We start from the raw sequence: 18,241 nt of genomic DNA, 5'->3' as shown, positions 1-18,241 counted from the left end.
AATGTAATTCTAGTTTAACTGTCCTAGGTGGTGAGGTTCAGAGCTCCTCTAATTGGATGGGGGATGGTTTTCCCAATACAGTTGAACCCCATGGTGTCAGGATTCAAAGGTTCCCAATGTGGAAGAGAGCATGTGCCTGGCTTTTCTGGCTTTCAGCTTTTTATCTGATAAATATTGGTTGACATACACCCCACCCCAGATAACTAATAGAGTAGAAGGGGCTTTTTTTGGTCCACTTCTCAGTTGGTGCAACTTCATTTAAGGATGCATTGATTTCTTCATACCTTTCAACCTTGTGTTATTAGGTCTCAAAGTGAGAAGCTTGTTTCTTTAAACAACATGATGTTAAATGCAGTGGATCAAAAGTCCTTAAACTTGATGTTTGTGGCACATGGACAGAGGGGAATGGAGAGGCAGTTGGTTTGGGGAAATAGGTCCGAGACAAGTGAAATGTAATTACAAATTTAGAAAAAATTGTACATGTTGCATGTATTACATTAGCCTATTAGTAAGGCTAAGATTTTGTCTTGGATGTTTTTAGTAAAAGTCACGGACAGGTCCTGCAGGGTCAATAAAGAAAATTCACGGAAGCCCGTGACCTGTCCGTGACGTTTACTAAAAATACCCCTGACAAAATGGGGAGCTGCAGAGTCCCCACACTGCCTGTGGTAGCTGGGTAGCTGCGGGGGTTCTAGCTTGGAGTTCCAGGGTCCCCCACCACAGGGGTAGTGGGGGGACCCTGCAGCTCCCAGTCACCACGGTCTGAAGTCACTAGATCTCTGGAAGTCATGAATTCAGTTACATCTGTGACAAAATCGTAGCCTTCACTATTAGTTCCTGACTTTATTGCTGTTTGTCTTGCCATTTAGATTGTATGCTGTTCTGGGCAAAGACTGCCTTTTATTCAGTGTTTGTACAGCACCTAGTACAATGGAGCCCCAGTCCGGATTGGGGCCTGTAGGTGCTACTGCAATACAAATAATAAATGAATTTTGCTTTGTTCTGTCACTGAGCTACTTGGTATCTTTTGGGTGCAGTGCAATCCCCCTGCTTTGTGTCTTCCTAGAAAATCAAAGAGGAGAATGAGCGGTTACTAAAAGAATATGGCTTTTGTATCATGGATAACCACAAGGAGAGGATCGCCAACTTCAAGATTGAACCCCCAGGTCTCTTCAGAGGGCGTGGCAACCATCCCAAAATGGGCATGCTGAAGAGACGGATCATGCCAGAAGACATCATCATTAATTGCAGCAAGTGAGCATGGGATGCTTTGCACCTTGCTTTGCTTACTAGTTAGGATAACTTTTTTTATCGTATATGTAACTTGACATGGCATCTAAGCATTCAAAAGTTCATGTGTTGGGTTTCTTCGTCATTTTAGGTGTTTTGAAGGGTGAGAAGTATAATGAAAGCATCAGTTGTCTACAAGCCATTCTTTACATAAGAGAGACACAGAGCTCTGTCCACACACCTCAGTGTTGATCAACACCAGCATCTGCTGTTACAGTGCAGGGCAGCTCCTGTTACATTCTATTCCCTTGGGGCCAAAGGGTATTTATTTTATGTATGGATCTCCCACTTGACTTTTTCTTGTTTCCTAAGAGGCAACAGACCAATGTGTAGGGTCTTCAGACTTCTCCCTCTCCATGTAGACTAGTGAAGCTGCAGAAACATCCCCAAATCAAAGCAACGAGCTTCCCAACAATGCTACTTATCACAATAATTAACAAAAGGGAATGATTCCATAAGAAGCATAACCATGACTGTGTTTCTCTTGATCTTTGACTTTCATTTTGATTCATCTTACTATCCCGCTACAGAAATGCGGTTGCCCAGACTAGAGTAGGGAGAGAGACTTGTTTAATATTTGTTGCTGTCCATTAACACTTTAATCTTTGCTGGTCATCTATATTTTGTCACCTGGGGTCTATTAAGACCACTTCTTTCCTCTCGCTGTTTTTGTTACCTTATGCAGGGATTCCAAAGTTCCCCCACCTCCTCCAGGTCACAAATGGAAGGAGGTCCGGTATGATAACAAGGTGACCTGGTTGGTGTCATGGACAGAAAACATCCAAGGATCTATTAAATACATCATGTTGAACCCCAGCTCTAGAATCAAGGTAATGGTTTATCTGGAAGGTTGCTTGGCCATGCTGCATCTTAGCCACACTCCCCCCCTTAAGAGAGTTGGTTATCTAGTGGTTAAGGCAGTGGACAGGGAGGCAAGACCAACTTTTTTCTTACTCTACCATTGACTCACTGTGTGATATTGGGCAAGTCACTTTGCCTTAGTTTCCCCATCTGCCAAATAGGGAGTAATAGCTATTCTGTAGGGGTGTGGAATAATATCTATGAAGTACTTTCAGATTTCTGGATGAAAGGATGTTCTCGTCCTAGTTGGGAGCCTTTCATGCTCTGGAGTAAACGTAGAAGAAAATTTCTGCCAGTTTTGTCTCTAAGTTTGGCCCCAATGTCTCCTGCCTGATCATGCAGTGAATTCCTAACCATGTGCTGGGTGTCAGTCAATTGAAAAGCATAAATCCAGCTATGTTACTTCACTGCAAGATGGAGGCGGAGGTGATGTTCTGAGAAGAACAAACCCCTCTGTGGGCACGGATAACTGGTAACTGTCAAATCATGTAAAACAAATGATGAGATTTTGAAGGTAATTGGATTTCCTTTTTTAGTAGAACAGATTTTTGGCCTTCTCAGCGGGAAAATTGCCTGTTTTTAAGAGAGCAGGTGGCTCCCCTGGAGCGAAATAAGAGTCTTGTCCTGAGTGTGTGGTGGGACATCATTTCTGCTGACCTATAGTAACTGTATCATCTCACACATCTAATGTGCTATTCAAATCTTTTTTTAAATGAGTTCACTCTGCTGTCTTTATGGCTTTATGGCTGAGTGGGTCTCTAATTGTGAGAAGGGGACCGCTAAGAAAATAGCAATCTCCTTAATAGAGTAGGGGGTACCTTTGTACATTGAGGGGCCTGGAAAACCAAGTACCTCTCTCATCTGATTTCTGACTTCTGTGCAGGCACTTGATGTCATGGCTACTGAACGATGTACAACTGCATGAGAACTTAGTTCAGGCAGAACTTTGAGCAATGAATTCCCAGTGATTTTGTGCACATAGGTTTGAGTAGGAACTCTCTCTGCTTCTGCTGCTCACTTTCAGGTGTGCTGACTTTCTTGTGACTGTCTCTGCAGGGTGAGAAGGACTGGCAGAAATACGAGACAGCTCGGAGGTTGAAGAAGTGTGTGGATAAGATACGGAATCAATATCGAGAAGACTGGAAGTCCAAAGAGATGAAAGTGCGACAGAGAGCTGTGGCACTGTACTTCATTGATAAAGTGAGGGTTGATTTCTGGCAGTTTCCTCTTCCTGCCTCATTCTGAATAAAGATGCTGGGCTGTTGGGCACCTGTCCCTAAGCCCAAATAAAATTCTGATAGAAACGCTCACCCACTGCACAAATTAAATAAGGGAGTTGAAGGGCTCTGAGAGAAACTCCTGGTTATTCTATTAGAAGTCCAGTCCTCAGAGGACCCAGAGGTCTTCTCCTGGAGTGACTCTGGTCTCCACTTCCTCCCAATTAACTGGAAATCCAGATCAATAAATTGCCATACTGAACCTGGCTACGTTGGGCAATACTGTTTTGTTCAGACAAAAGTCACAATTAGGTTAATTCCAGAGTCCCCCAGTTGGATCAGTGGGAGCTCTGCAGGTGGGTGTATGGCCCTTGGCTTCCAGTGGTTTCTGACTCCTACTGGAATGCCCTGCTTTTTATTACCAATTAGTTATGAAGCTCACGACTCTGACGTGAACTGTGCTGTTTCCTCTTGCCACACTTAAGAAAACTGTAGTCCGTCACCATGTTTACGTAATTGTAGTATTTAAAACTGTGTCCCAAATAGTGATAGCACTGCTGTGTGGCTTCTGTGACCAATTAATTACTCATTTTGATCAGTGTGGATTGAATTAAATCACAGTAATTTTAGTCGTGATTTAAATTAGCAAGCAGGAAACTTTGTAAATAATTGCTTTTAATCTTGTTTTGCATGTGTCCTTTTTAGTTATTTTCCTAAAGAAAGGTTCATTCTCCTTGGTAGATAATATTAAAACATGTTTGTTTGCAATTATATGCAGCCTCTAAATGTGGTGGTACTTTTGGCCAACCAGGAGGATACGCTATATCTATATACGTTTATTTAAGCTATCATATAGCTCAATCTACACTTATGCAGATTCTTATTTTTAAACCTGCTTATTTGCTCTTAATATCCCACTGGGAACCTATCTATATCCTAAAGTGTCTAAATATCTTTGAAAATCTGGTCCCATGTCTTTAGCATTAATAGATTTCATCCTCTCCCACCTGGTTTGTATGCCTAGATTGGAAGAGGAAAAGCTTTCCTGTTTGGTCAGCTTTGTCAGTGTCTCTCACCTTTGAATAAACTAGTGCAAATGAAGAACATTAATATATGTTCTCTCTGCAACTGCTAGCTAAAATGAAACCAAAAGTAACTAAGGCACAAGCTTTCTTTTTTATTTAAATAATTTTACTAATTATAGTAAATTAGGGCTTACCATAGGTTGTCATAATGTCAAATTTAATTTTAAACAGGGTTTTTTTAAAGTTTTAATTTATATAAAAAATCCAGTTTAAAATATAATCAACTTTTTATTTATCCTGATTTTGATGTCTCTTTTGATGTCTTCTCCCTCTTTTGGCTCCAGGCATATAACTTCCATTGCACTTCATTGTGTCTCCAACTATTTATATTTTAACGTCAGTAATCTAAGTTTCAAATCTCTCCTTTTGAGAGTTACCTGTCTTTAGCTTCTCTGAATGTCCATGCTCCCCTTCTATTCAAGGATCAGGCACACACTGTACCCCGCTAAATCAGAATACCCTGGTTACTGGGCAGACAAGACTCCTAGAGGACCCCACAATCCATAAATTACCAGAGCAGTTTGAAATGCTAAACCTCTTATTTTGATTCCATTTGCCCACCTCCCCTTCTGTTGTTCAATTTGTAGCTTGCCCTGAGAGCTGGTAACGAGAAGGAAGAAGGGGAGACAGCGGACACCGTTGGCTGCTGCTCCCTCCGAGTGGAACACATTAATTTGCATCCGGAGTTGGATGGCCAGGAATACATGGTTGAATTTGACTTCCTTGGTAAAGACTCCATCCGATACTACAACAAAGTTCCCGTTGAGAAGAGGGTGAGATGTTTCTCATTCTTGTCCCCGTGCAGTGTTGCAAGGAAAGGAGGAACTGGCTGGTGGAAAATCTCCAGAAGTGGCAGTTCCTGTACATCGTTTTTTATCCAAATGTGAAGGCAGAAAATAAGATAGCTTAGCTTATCTTCTGACCTTCCCTTTCTGTGGGTGCTTTGGAGGAGTAAGGCTGCCACCTGCCTGGTTCTGATGTGAACTAACCATACTGTGAGGCCTTTATTCAAGGTTTCTCCTTTTGTAAGGTCTCCATGCTCTGAGCTAGTGGCCATTTAATCCATGCCATACCTATGTGACCAGCAATGGTTATTTTAAAGCCATTATGTGAACGGGTTGCTAGTCTGCAGCCTTAGCATCCTGCTTTTTTCTCAGTGGTAGACGTCTTTGGGACACAGTCATATCCACAGGTGCAAAAGCCAACCCTCCCCAGCAGCATGAAGGGCACAGGATGGCCAGTACCGGGCTGCATTGTTACTAGCGTAGCAGTAAGCAAACTTGGAGTTATGCCTCAAGTATCATGGACATGTGCCTGGATATTATACAAGGGATTGCTTTTCTTGAAGCTCACGTCTGAATGTTTGCCTTCAGTGGGCTAGGCTCTGTTCTCAGGTACTCTGGTGTAAATCAGTGGAGCAGCTTCGCTGAAGTATGCCTGACCTAAGAACTATTGTACAAAATACATACGTGCTGACTGAGACCTTCCTGTTCCATGCAATATTTATTTGCTTTGTTTATATTCAGTCCACCAGTTCTATCTCTGTTGTTACTTGGATCGCTTCAAAATAAATCTCCGTCCATTCAATATAAGCAGAGGCATTAAACAAAATCCAGGGAGTTATTTACACTGTATTTACTCTGGTGTAAGAGATAGGAATCAGGCCCACTAACTATGCACATAGCACAGTGTATAAAATACAGTGTTTGTAATGCTGTGACGAGTTGAATGGCGAAGAGCAGTAAATGTTGACTTTTTTTTTTTCAAACTGCTGCTATTATAGAAATGAGGGGGTCACAGGGGTTAAGAAAGACAAATCTATTTTTCTGTTACTAAATTCATTGGCATTAGTCCCTCTTGGGGTGTGTTCTTTAAGAGTTCGCAGTGGGGGAATTGATTATTATGGAAATAGAAATCTCTGTGTATTAGATGTCGTCTTGTTATCAAAATGTGTGGCTGAAAAGCCTGGAAGTTGAATTTTCAAGTGATTTCAGAGCCATGTAGAGCAGGGATTCGTGGTCTGTCTGCATAATCTAGGAAGCCTTGATTGTTTTTGAGTGTAACTGCTTGTGGTGTAGTTATATGAAACATCAAATGCAACTAAGGGATGTGGCTGTATCGGGGCTGCCAAGGCAGTTTACGTCACTGCTTTGGGCCTGAGATGGCAACTCTGCCCAATGGAAGAAGGATCAGAGTGCACATTGGATAGCAAGGATGCTCCGAGAGTAACCTTGTTCTGCCAGGGAAAAGTGCCAGCTTGGCTCTCTCTTTAACCACGGCAATTAATAGCAACGGCGGTAGTAGAGTCTCCCTCAGCTCTGACCTAGATGGATCACCTCAGAGGTGTGAGATGGGCCATTCACTCCTTGGCTCTTCTGCTGCCAGGGCAGAGACTATTAGCACAAGCTTGAGTGGTGACTTGGGATGTGGATACCTGTCCACTTGGAATGGGATCCAACTCTTCTCACATGGACCACCAGGTAGCCTTTAGAAGGTAATGACCTTCAGGCACTGTTGAACTGGGAACCCAGAAGCAAAAGGCTCTCTATCCCATTCCCAAACCCCAGGGCCATCTAGTCTCCTTGCTTTGCCTTGTGAAGTATTTTTTCCCCTTCTCCTTTCTTGTAGGTTTTTAAGAATCTACAGCTGTTCATGGAGAACAAGCAGCCTGAGGATGACCTCTTTGACAGACTCAATGTAAGCAACAATACTGCTTCAGAGCTCCTTACTCTAACCCTGGTGATTCTTACTATGCTGTTAGACGAACGTGGTACGACGGCTCTATTGTTTTGGCCAGCCAATAGCAAATCGTACTGCCACAGAGAAGGCCTCGATTTCATCTGTCTCTTTCCAGTGGGCCTGGCAGAGACTGGCACAGAGGCAATGGCCATCTGTCTCCATAGGGATGTGCCCATTTACATGACTGGTCTAAAATCTTAGTCTTTAAGCAGACTGGCTTGCTCCGACTAAGGGCTGGTTGCTATGCAACAGCAGCCTAAGCATGGGGAGGAGGCGTGGGACGTGTGAGGTGATAGCCTTGCTACCCACCCCCCCACACACACACACACTCAGATCAACTTGAACACTGTGAAGGAGCTGAGTGCCTCTACTGAGGTGAGACAGACCCACCCCCACGTATTGGGGCCAAAAGTATAACAGTGAAGGAAGAAGAATTGCTTTGTCATTCATTCAAGTGATCACATCAGATGCTAGTTCTTCCTCCTCCATAGTCTCCATCAATGCAGATCTACAGCCCAGTTCCGCCCCAGCCCCTTGTTCATTTTGTCAATAGTTGTAGCTACCACATATTCCATTATTCCTATATTGGCCTAAGGAAGACACAGCAAGGTTCCAGGCATGGGTTACATATTCTCCTTGCCTGGATCATAGTGTGGGTACCTAGAAATTCACAGTTAAACCTCTGGTCCAATGGCAAGACTGTGAGTCTAGCAAGGATGCAAATATTCAGAAGGATTCTAGTCCTAGTGCTGGAGTGACTGAAACCTCAAACTCTTTCTGCTCCCTTAGACCAGTATCTTAAATAAACATCTTCAAGACCTTATGGAGGGCCTGACAGCCAAGGTATTCCGTACTTACAATGCCTCCATCACGCTACAGCAACAGCTAAAAGAACTCACTACCCGTAAGTGCTATTTGTCTGGGACCACCTAGCCTCATTTGTGGTGGTGATTTGTGTGGTGGTGATGCCTTGGGGTGGATCCCTGGGGTGCCTCAGTGAGTACAAAATGGTCTTGCTGGATAATGAGGCCCAAAACCCTAGGAACGGGATGGACAAATTATTTAGGATGAAACATGGCTTAGGATTTCCCCAAAAACTCTCCCCTCTTTCGGCTTAAGTTCCAAAGTTTGACCTCCCTTGAAGTGTTTAGATTATTGGGAAAGTATGTTCTGGTCCCTCACAAGGCTGTATTGTCCCACTGTAGTGGCACAAGGCAACCTCAAAGAGGACTTTACCGGCTTCCTAGGGATTCTCTTAAAATGCCAGGTGGCATAGGGTTGGCTATTCTAGATCTATGCTACTTCCCTTGCAGCCCCCAACATAAGAGGCATGGCTGACATGAGAGAGTTTGTTGAGGGATCTGCAGCCTCTAGCCAATCCACAGCTGCCAAAACAGCCCTGTGGCTACTGGCTTGCACTGCGGATGGGCCAGTGACTCCAGGACTGGGGTGATGCAGACTTGGCCTACAGCCATCTTGGTGCATTCATACCATCATCTCCAAGTGTGCTGCAGCCAGCACAGCTAGGTCTCCAGGACCTACCTGCCTCCCACTGTCTTGATGGGTGTCTTATCTTATGAAACTTAAAATTCTAGAAGTGACCCTTTGAGGTCGGAAGAGAGGGAGAGTGGCTGTGTCCTGGAAAATCCCCCCCTTCAGACCTGCAGGCCAACATTAGTACTTGGCCATTTTTGTAACGCCATCCATCCAAATGCTGCACAAGACATGGGTGAGCCAACCCTCCTTCTAAGGCAAGGAGATACCGTCCTTCCTACAGAAGGGGGAATGGCGGCTTAGCACAGTTAAGTGTCAGGCCCAAGGTTACGTACTATCAAGAACAATCCTGACTTACTCTGTTCTGACTGCAAGATACGTTGTCCCTCTCCATTGTTGACCGTGATGTGCTCTTCTCTGCTGAAATTACTCATGACTGTGGTACACAAAGAGAAGTAAATGGCATCTTTAACTCCTTGGTTCCAGAATAAAATTTGGGTTTGGGATTTAAATGAGGCTGGCGTACTAGAGATGAATTCAGACTAACTTAGCCTCATTAGTGAATATGAATCAGTAAAAGCAACGGCGCATGTCCGTGGCTGCTCAGCCTCTCCGAATTGTTTCACCTGCTTTTCGACTTTTTCAGCGGATGATAACATCCCAGCAAAGATCCTTTCCTATAACCGTGCCAATAGAGCTGTTGCTATTTTGTGTAACCACCAGAGGGCGCCACCAAAGACTTTTGAGAAATCCATGCTGAATCTACAAACCAAGGTAATTTTTAGTCTCCTTTCGATTAAAGGCACAGCTAGAAATCACTTTTTTTTCCTTTAGTTGTGGGTGTATCATCATTTGCTTCTAATTGCGGTGTAGCAAATTCCACTGAAGGGGAGTCCACTTTCCACTGCCTACGGAGTGCTAGTGTGGCTGGATCTGAAACCACTCTGTCTTGTAACGAGTCCTCTGGTTTTTAAAAAGAAATCTTCCACCTTGAGGACAGACTGTCTGAGACACAAGCACCCTTTTTCACTTGGATAGAACGAAATCTGCCACCTTTCAGCTAACTTTCTGCCCCCTAGCCAACCAATCAGGTGCCGAGGTCATGAGCTGGCTTTCTAAGCCAAAAAAGTCCCTATAATATCTTCCTTGCAACATGTCATTTTCCCCTCAGCAAAGTCTGATTTGCACGCTGAGGACACTTAAATTAAAACCACAGTCCTTTTCTCTGATTTGTGGCCCTGAAAGGAAACCAGAGCGGGTGTCTACTCCTTTCAGAGTGGCCTGGTAGACCTTTGTATCAATTCAGCTTTTGCGCGCAGTGCACTCTACTCCTCTAACTCGACCTCTTCCTTTACAGATTGTTTCTGCCGAAGGCCATGAGGTCAAAATGTGGCTAGGTCTGTTCACAGCCTGACTTTAAAATAACCCTCTCAATAAGGTGTTCTGTTTTAGCACTAGGGTGTTCTCTTGCTTCTGTAACACCTAACCTGGCTGCCCCCACCCCTGATTTTTACAACTGACTTGAGTTGTTACCTTGGGAGGAGGAGGAGAGTTTCAAAATAGCAGTTGAGGACTAAGGAGCTGGGAATCTTTAAACCTTACTAGATCCCAAGCTAAGGCTGACTGTCTAGATTCAGTGCTTGATATTTTTTGGAAGATTACAAGAGCATGGAATCCTTATGCTTCAGGGCATAAACTGATCACAAGCTGGGGTCAGGAAATTTCCCTCCATGGGATTGTATGGTATATTTAGATGAATTTTTATTGGTTTGCATCCAGCATACTCAGAGAGGCTAACTGACTAAATGGGCTATTGGCCAGCTCTGCTTTGTCAAATCCTACTGTACTTCCACTCAGTTCCCTTGCTCAGATGCCAATTCCTGAGCAGTAACCAGAGGCTTTATCCTACTTACTACCTTCTGGTTGGAACTGTCTATTCCTAATGCCACAGGAACCCCTTTCTGTGACAAAGATAATCCCCTCTGCACCGTCCCCAACCTCATCTCTGTGCACAACACATCTGAAATACCAATGGCCTAATTTTTACAAAAGTGATTAGTGATTTGGAGTGACTCCATTTTCCAGTGTTCACCTTGGATGGGCTTGATTGTCAGAGGGCAAGTGCATAGCAAATTAGACACCATTACGGTGTCTTAAGTCACTAGTCACTTTTGAAAATGTAGGCCCAGTGTATGAGGTTTTATTTAAAGCCCCTGGCTCGTGTCCCACTCAGACATATACTTCACCAGTTGAATCCCAGGCCCTTCAATACAGGTGGCGAATCTGCTAGGAGGTTTGTACAGTTGACCTGGATGTCAGCGAACCCCTCTTCTGTAGTCGTTCACACTCTGTGGGTGTGACTCCTAATTCCCACCCTGCTCTCTGGGTTTTTGCCTCTTCTAGATCGATGCCAAGAAGGACCAGTTAGCCGATGCCAGGAGAGAACTGAAAAGCGCCAAAGCCGATGCCAAGGTCCGGAGGGATGAAAAGTCCAAAAAGTAAGTCTGGCTTCAGTGCAGATAAGCTGTAAGAGGTCTCACGCGGTAGCGCAGGGCAATAGCCCCAAACGGGATCGTTACTTCAGCGGTGCTGCTTTAAATACCTCCAGATCCATGATCCTCTGAGTTTTTGTTCCCCACGCCCCACGCTTTCGAGCCTGCATTAGCAAATGGCCACCTAGCTGAGGAGCACGGTGTAGTCTGTCATTGTCGCTCCTTACGTGGTCACTAGCAAGGGGCATGGATCTCTGCTTTTCACAACATACCCTCACCGGCAAAGCTTCCATGAGCTCGGCATGTGGCTGATGGTTTAGCGAGAGACTGGAAGCACGTCTGTGACAGGAGAGTGCAGAACACTCCTCAGAATCCCCAGGTCACATCTTCTGAGCCTATTAATGGGCCGTCTTCACGCTGTTAGTTTTCAGTCTCTTGTGAAGAAATCATTCTGTTATGACTCGTCCAAACCTCTCTCTGTTCTGCTCCGCCACCCAGGCCCTACCCACCTACCTACCTACCTCTCCCAGGAAGCAGTTTGCTGAGCAATGTGCTTTCCCTCTGGTGCACAGAGTAGGAGATGGTTGGTATCTTAGTGTCTGCTCCAGTAGAAACTACAGAGCAGCGTGTTGGGTGCTGAATGCAAAAACCAGATAGGAGCATACACTTGCACTTAGACTTTCAAGGGGGTACTCTACAAACAGAGTAGGAAAAATGACCCTCTTTCAGATCAGACTGAATACTGCGCTCTTGTGCTTAATAGATGATCTCATACCACTTCATGCAGGAGTGGACTGCCTGGCTTTAAACTGGGGTTTCTCTTTATATGGGAATAGGAATGTTACCGCTAGAGTCCTGGACAAATTCCAACTTGGGGAACTGCATTCTGCCTCCTTAAAACGTCATCAAATAGCTTTAGTTGATACCAGATTCTTGATTTTGTGTATTGAACTGTTTAAAGTGTTGTCACCTTTCACCTCAGTGCTGATTGGTATCATTTGCCAAGCACTGGATCTTTTCAGGGAAGGTGCGAGTTACTAGGGTCCCTTTGGATCCCCATAGGGTAATAATGAACCCCCACGAAGGCCTAGCTCTTTCTGACCAGTTCCCTGATTCTTTCCTCATCCACAGGACAGTGGAGAGTAAGAAAAAAGCCGTGCAGAGGATTGAGGAGCAGCTGATGAAGCTGGAGGTTCAGGCCACAGACAGAGAGGAGAACAAGCAAATTGCCTTGGGCACCTCCAAACTCAACTACCTGGATCCCAGGATCTCAGTTGCCTGGTAAGCCGCCATGTGGGGAAGGATTCCCGCCTGCCCCTGTGCTGTGTGTACTGTCCCAGAGTGGTGGGAGGCTTAGCACAGCTCTGCCTAGTAATCCGTTTCCAGGCAGTAGCTTGACCCTCCTGGAAATCTCAGCCTCTCTGAATCTTTTGTATTTTAGACCGACCTCAATCATTTTTTCTAAGAGCACTTTCCAGCAGGAACCACAGTGTCTCTGGGACCAAAAGGGCAGTGACTGTTACATTGTTGCTTCTTACATTTTGGTGTCTTAATTTAGCATCTGTAGAGGCTAGAGACAGGCATACTGTGAACACTTCCTTCCCCTCCCCCTCAGCTCTCCTAGCACATCTCTCTTCTCTTGGCCAGCCACCTCATCCTGCTCGTTATTTCAGTCCTGAGCCCCTTCTGAGCAGACACTGCGATCATGCCAGTTTTGTATGGGAAGCAGCTTGCGATGTGGACAGTCTCAACCTAACCTTTGTCAGACACAGGAGTTGGGGATTCTGCAGTCAATGGTGAATTCAGCCTTTTAAATTGCCTACGGTATTAGAAATTCCTACCGCAAAGGCTTCTGTTTGAGAAGAGGTGGCTGGTGCCAAGGGATTTCCATTATGCTTTCAATGCATCCATATAGACAAGATGAAAAACTCGTCAGCAGCCTGGATGGTTCTTAGCAAAGATACACCTGTCCTGTGATCTCCATTAGCCATCCTAACGTCTCCTTCGCTACTGGCACATGCAGGATGGTTTGCAACTTGAGCGTTATCCTTGTGAGTTAAATCCATCCCAAAGTAATCACTCCGAGTGACTAAAACAGCTTGGACTTGCTAGCTACAGAGCCTGCCATGTGGCATCGGAAAGGTGTTGTGCAGTAATGTCTCAAACGTGACCTGTGATCACAGTGATGGGGACAGATAAGGGTGCCCACGCCCCTGAGTTTGGCATGTCGGAGGCCTCGAGGACTGTGGGAAGGGAGGTAAATCTGCAGCAGGCGGGGTGGGTAGTGGGTGAGATTGGGAAGGAGGAGTAGCAGGTTGTAAGCTCTTTGACACGAGCACTGTGTCGTATACCTTTGTGTACCAGGCCAAGCACAATGGAGTCCTGTCCCCGATTAGCCTAGCCTAGCCTCTCTTTGCAAATATTAAGGAGCGGGACAGCTAGCAGCAAGCTGAGTTGGTCAGGAATTGTGAATAGGGGTTGGCAAGGCTGGTGGGAGAATCCAACCTGGGGGGACCAGCTTTGTGTGAGCCAGTGAGTAGGGGGGCACAGGAGAGAACAGGAAAAATGTTGCATTCGAGCAAAAAGAATAATGATCCTCGGATATGTGCTCCTATTAAGAGAGCATGTTTGTGAGCACAGGTGGCTAACTTTTGTCTCCTTCTCTCCTGCAGGTGTAAGAAGTGGGGGATTCCTATAGAGAAGATTTATAACAAAACCCAACGAGAGAAATTTGCCTGGGCAATTGACATGGCAGACGAAGATTATGAGTTTTAACCTGTTTTTAATGAGCTGGATTTTATGGAAAAAGGGGTGGGGGGAAGCCTGGTTTTAGGGAGATTGATAAACTGTGAGCCTTACTTGTCCTAATTGTGGGGGAGGGGGTAAGGAGGGGCAAGCGAGCATCCGACAAAGAAACCAACATCTTTGAGAAAAGATAAACCTGGAAATATTATAAAGGAGCTGAGCCAGTTGTCCTATGGACAACTTATTTAAAAATGTTTCAGAGATCCAAATTCTAGCTGTATGGTTTGGTTTGGTTTGGTTTTGTTTTGTTTCTCTCGAGGCAGGGCAAGTGGATGGGGGATTTGTCAACCTTCCACCAGGCAAATTCATCATCACACTGAAGAGCTTGGGGGATCTTTAGCTACTGTATACAAAATCCAATTATATTGGTGCGTTTTTACAGTTAGGGTTTTGCAATAACTTCTATATTTTAATAGAAAATGGACTCCTTAAACCCCTGCCCCTCTCTCTGCCCCATTTCAGGAATTTAACAAAATTTTAAAACCCAACGCACCTGACGCAGCTGTCACGATGGTCATGGAGGTACCTGCTTTTATTTTATTTTATTTTTTGTTAGTTTTACTCAAAACAATCGTGGCATTGGAACATGAATTTAATAAAAACGCAAAACAACCCACCACATCTGTTCAAAGCAAAGCATGATGGGAAGATGCTTCCTGACTTGAGTGTTCTTTTTTTAAATGTGAATTTTTATTTCTTTTAATTATTTTAAAATATTTAAACGTTTTTCTTCTTGATCTTAAAGATCGTGTAGATTTTGGGGGGAAATGGGGAGGGATGGATGAGTGTGGGGGGGAGGGATGAGTGTGGAATTTGAGGAGAAATGAAATCAGTGACAAACAATTTTCCCATCATCCTTTGTTCTGAGCATGCTCTATACACTTCAAAAATACCCACTTTTTAGGTTTGGCAGACTGTTTTCTTTGCTTCCCCCCCTTTTTTTTAACCCCCCTCCCCTCTTTTACTTGAAAGATTTTATTGTGTAAAAAGAAGTTTCACAGGTCAATAAATTTCGAGGGAAATGAGCATTGGTCCAAAAAAGGAAAAATAATCAAGATTTTAGGGCTTTTATTTTTTTCTTTTGTAATTGTGTACAAAAATTTTAAAAATTAAAAAGCAGAATTTTAATGTGAAACCTTTTTTTTTTGCTATAATCATTAGTTTTAGAGGCATTGTTAGCTTAGTGTGTGTGAGAAGACCATTTCCTGCAGTCTTTCCTCAACAAGTATCTTCTATTTTTATCATGAATTCCCTTTTAATCAACTGTAGGTTATTTAAAATAAATTCCTACAACTTAACCGAACGTTGGCGTTTGTGTGTTCTTCCATCCAACTACCCACAGGGGCCAACAGCAGCCTCCAGCAGTGAGCGGTGTGGCTTAGGTGCGACAAAGCAACATGCTATCCCTCCTCCTTAACAAGTGCAAGCTGCCATAACATGGTCACTGGACTGGGAGTCAGGACAATTGTGGGGTAGTCCTAGCTCTGCCAGTGGTCTAGTGTGTAACCATTGGGCAAATCACTTCACCTGTACCTCTGACTTCCTTCCTGCCCTTTGTCTGTCTAGATTGGGGACAGAGATTTTCTCACTGTATTTATACAGCACCTAGCACAATGGGTCACTGCCATTACACAAAGAACACCTCAAGCTGTAATCTCATTGCAGCTCATAGACTAAACATGGTTCTTAGGCTGGGTCAGTAGATGGATATGAGAGCTTCAAAGAAAACCATGTGTTCCAAAAAGTGCTTTTGGTGATTCAGTAGGTGGCACTCTACCCTCTGAAACTGTGGCCTGGTGTGGTACTAGGGGCACTGTGCCTGGACGGGCCAGATTTTTGATGAGCTCTAAAATTGAGATTTTGATTGAGTTGTCTTTGGATCCCGTCGAATTTTCTACCACAGTCAAGGGTGTTTGCCTTGACATTCTGTCATTGTGCTGCCTTTATAAACTGTTCCTTGTGCATTGTGTTGGCTAACTAGTCTTCAGTTGTCTTCCTAGCTGTTGCGTAGTGTTTGCGGCGTGCTGAATTTCATCCCAGTGCTGGAGGGGGGAGTGCACAGCACTCTGCAGTCCAGTTGGAGGGTGGGGACTCAAGAAGAAGGGGTGGCCATACAGGATTATTACTTCATTTTAACTCAGTCGACTGTTCCTCCTCTGTTCCAGTCTTGGTAATGCTGATAGATAACAGAGAGATGATCTGACTTTCACCAAGGCTGAACCTGCTGTACATTGTCATGCTGGATGGCTCCTACAGCTTCCCTTCTTGCACTTGCTATAAGACTGGATTTGCCTGGATTTGAGTGTATTTGTATGTATGTGAAAACATGAGTGTCTGGTTAAAAATGATCATTCCATTCCAAGGGCCCGCTCCTGCAAGCTTTCCACGCACAGAGCTGCCCCTGCGGTCAGTGGGAGTTCATTGTACAATGCAGGGCTGTCCTCTGGAGATTTAGTCTCAAGATGAGGCTGGTCTCTTGAAGGCTTTCCTGTCTGTGTGCAGGCTATACAAGGGGAGTGGAACAGATAAAGTGGGAGTGTTGGAAAGCAGTGAGTTGTCGAATGGGAGATGTGGTGTACTGCTGGGGAATGGAGCAGCCATCATGGGTTTAGCAATGGCTCATGCCGCCATGGGTGCTTTAAGCTATTGGAGTAGAAGAGGAATGTAGGCCGGGTGACAGGAGATTTCCTGGCCCTCTACAAAAAGTTCCTTCGGTTCCTTAACTTCCTCTAGAGAGAAACTGGAAACAAATACCAGGGGGCATCCACCTTGCCTCAAAGAACAGGGCAGCACACTCTGCTCTTGCAGGGCTGTAAAGCAGAGGTGGGCAAACTGCGGCCTGTGGGCCACATCTGGCCCACGGGACCGTCCTGCCTGGCCCTTGAGCTCCTGGCCGGAGAGGCTAGCCCCTGGCCCCTCCCCTGCTGTCCCCCCTCCCCTGCAGCCTCAGCTCGCCGTGCCACCAGCACTCTGGGCGGCGGGACTGCGAGCTCCTGTCAGGCAGCACAGCGGTGGGGCTGTCTCCGGGCAAGCAGCGCAGCTGCCAGACATGCTGCTCTGAGTGGCATTGTAAGGGGGCAGGGAGCGGGGGGGTTGGATAAGGAGCAGGGAGCAGTTGGATGGGGCAGAGGTTCTGGGCGGGGGCCAGTCAGGGGACGCAGGAGGTTGAATAGGCATGGGGCTCCTGGGGGGCCTGTCAGGGGGCAGGGGTCTGGATAGGGGTCGGAGCAGTTAGGGGACAGGGAGCAGGGGGGGTTGGATAGGGGGTGGGGTCCCGGGGGGGGGCGGTCGGGACAAGGAGCAGGGCGGGTTGGATGGGTCAGAGGTTCTGAGGGGGACAGTCAGAGGGTGGGAAGTGGGAGGGGGTGGATAGGGGGCAGGGGCCAGGCTGTTTGGGGAGGCACAGCCCTCCCTACCCGGCCCTCCATACAGTTTTGGAACCCCGATGTGGCCCTCAGGCCAAAAAGTTTGCCCACCCCTGCTGTAGAGCGTCAGCCCTGGATAGAAGCCCCCATTCTGTCCATGGGACCTGAACTTACCACCCTTGGCTCAGAGCACAGGGAATTGAGTGACACTTCAGGAAACTCCAGTTGTACCTTATTTTTCCGCAGGCCAGCAAACGCCACCTGCCCCACTTCATTAGCGTTTGAGTTGGTGATGGTCTCGACCAGTTCTGCATTGATGAGCTTCAGCACTGCACCCCGTGTATGATCTGCAGCTTGGGGGCAGGGGGGAAAGGCTAAGGAAGCTGACCTGCCCTCCCATCCCTACAGCTGCTCCCTACACACTAGGCTTTGGGCTGTGCCCCATGTTTGGAAGCCTGTCCGGCCACTGGCTGCAGGACAGAGGGCTCCAGACTGGCACTTTTTCCCAATGCTGAACTCACTCAGAGATCTACTAGGGGGAGGAAATGGTGAACGTGCAGCAACTTGAATGGATGTGATAAAACTAGCAGTGTGATTCGGGGGGGGTGTCACAGAGAAAGGACTAACCCCAACTACGTTGGAGCACCTGCTCCAGTCTGTCCAGTGCAGAACTCACAACAGGAGAAATGCTGAAGGCTCTGATATGGTGCAGTCTGTTGGTGGAGTTGTGGGGTGAGCGTCGGGAGACCTGGTGCTCTATTCTTGGCTTAGCCATTGATTTGCCATGTCCTCACCTCTTTGTGCCTCAGTTTCTCCATTTGCTGAATAGCGGTGTTTTGGACAAATTTCTCTCCAAGGCAGGGGGGAATTGGATCGGGATTGCATCATTTCCC

At 45.8% G+C, this 18,241-nt stretch overlaps 1 protein-coding gene across 1 annotated transcript in view; it reads left to right on the top strand.

Annotated features, from left to right (window-relative positions):
* The window catches only part of TOP1 (DNA topoisomerase I), an 83,496-nt gene extending 69,489 nt beyond the window's left edge, over window positions 1–14,007 (top strand). Inside the window, exons 12-21 of the mRNA XM_074970214.1 lie at window positions 1,067–1,254; window positions 1,976–2,120; window positions 3,208–3,351; window positions 5,041–5,226; window positions 7,082–7,150; window positions 7,982–8,096; window positions 9,333–9,460; window positions 11,090–11,184; window positions 12,310–12,459; window positions 13,851–14,007. Of these exons, the coding sequence (XP_074826315.1) occupies window positions 1,067–1,254; window positions 1,976–2,120; window positions 3,208–3,351; window positions 5,041–5,226; window positions 7,082–7,150; window positions 7,982–8,096; window positions 9,333–9,460; window positions 11,090–11,184; window positions 12,310–12,459; window positions 13,851–13,953 (1,323 nt within the window). The 3' untranslated portion in view covers window positions 13,954–14,007. The remainder of the gene's footprint in view (window positions 1–1,066; window positions 1,255–1,975; window positions 2,121–3,207; window positions 3,352–5,040; window positions 5,227–7,081; window positions 7,151–7,981; window positions 8,097–9,332; window positions 9,461–11,089; window positions 11,185–12,309; window positions 12,460–13,850) is intronic.
* The last annotated feature ends 4,234 nt before the right edge of the window (window positions 14,008–18,241 follow it).

Source organism: Natator depressus, chromosome 13 (assembly GCF_965152275.1).
Source record: "Natator depressus isolate rNatDep1 chromosome 13, rNatDep2.hap1, whole genome shotgun sequence".
Taxonomy (NCBI): domain Eukaryota; kingdom Metazoa; phylum Chordata; order Testudines; family Cheloniidae; genus Natator; species Natator depressus.
Note: the sequence above shows the minus strand (reverse complement) of the source record. Positions and strands in the feature narration are given on the sequence as shown.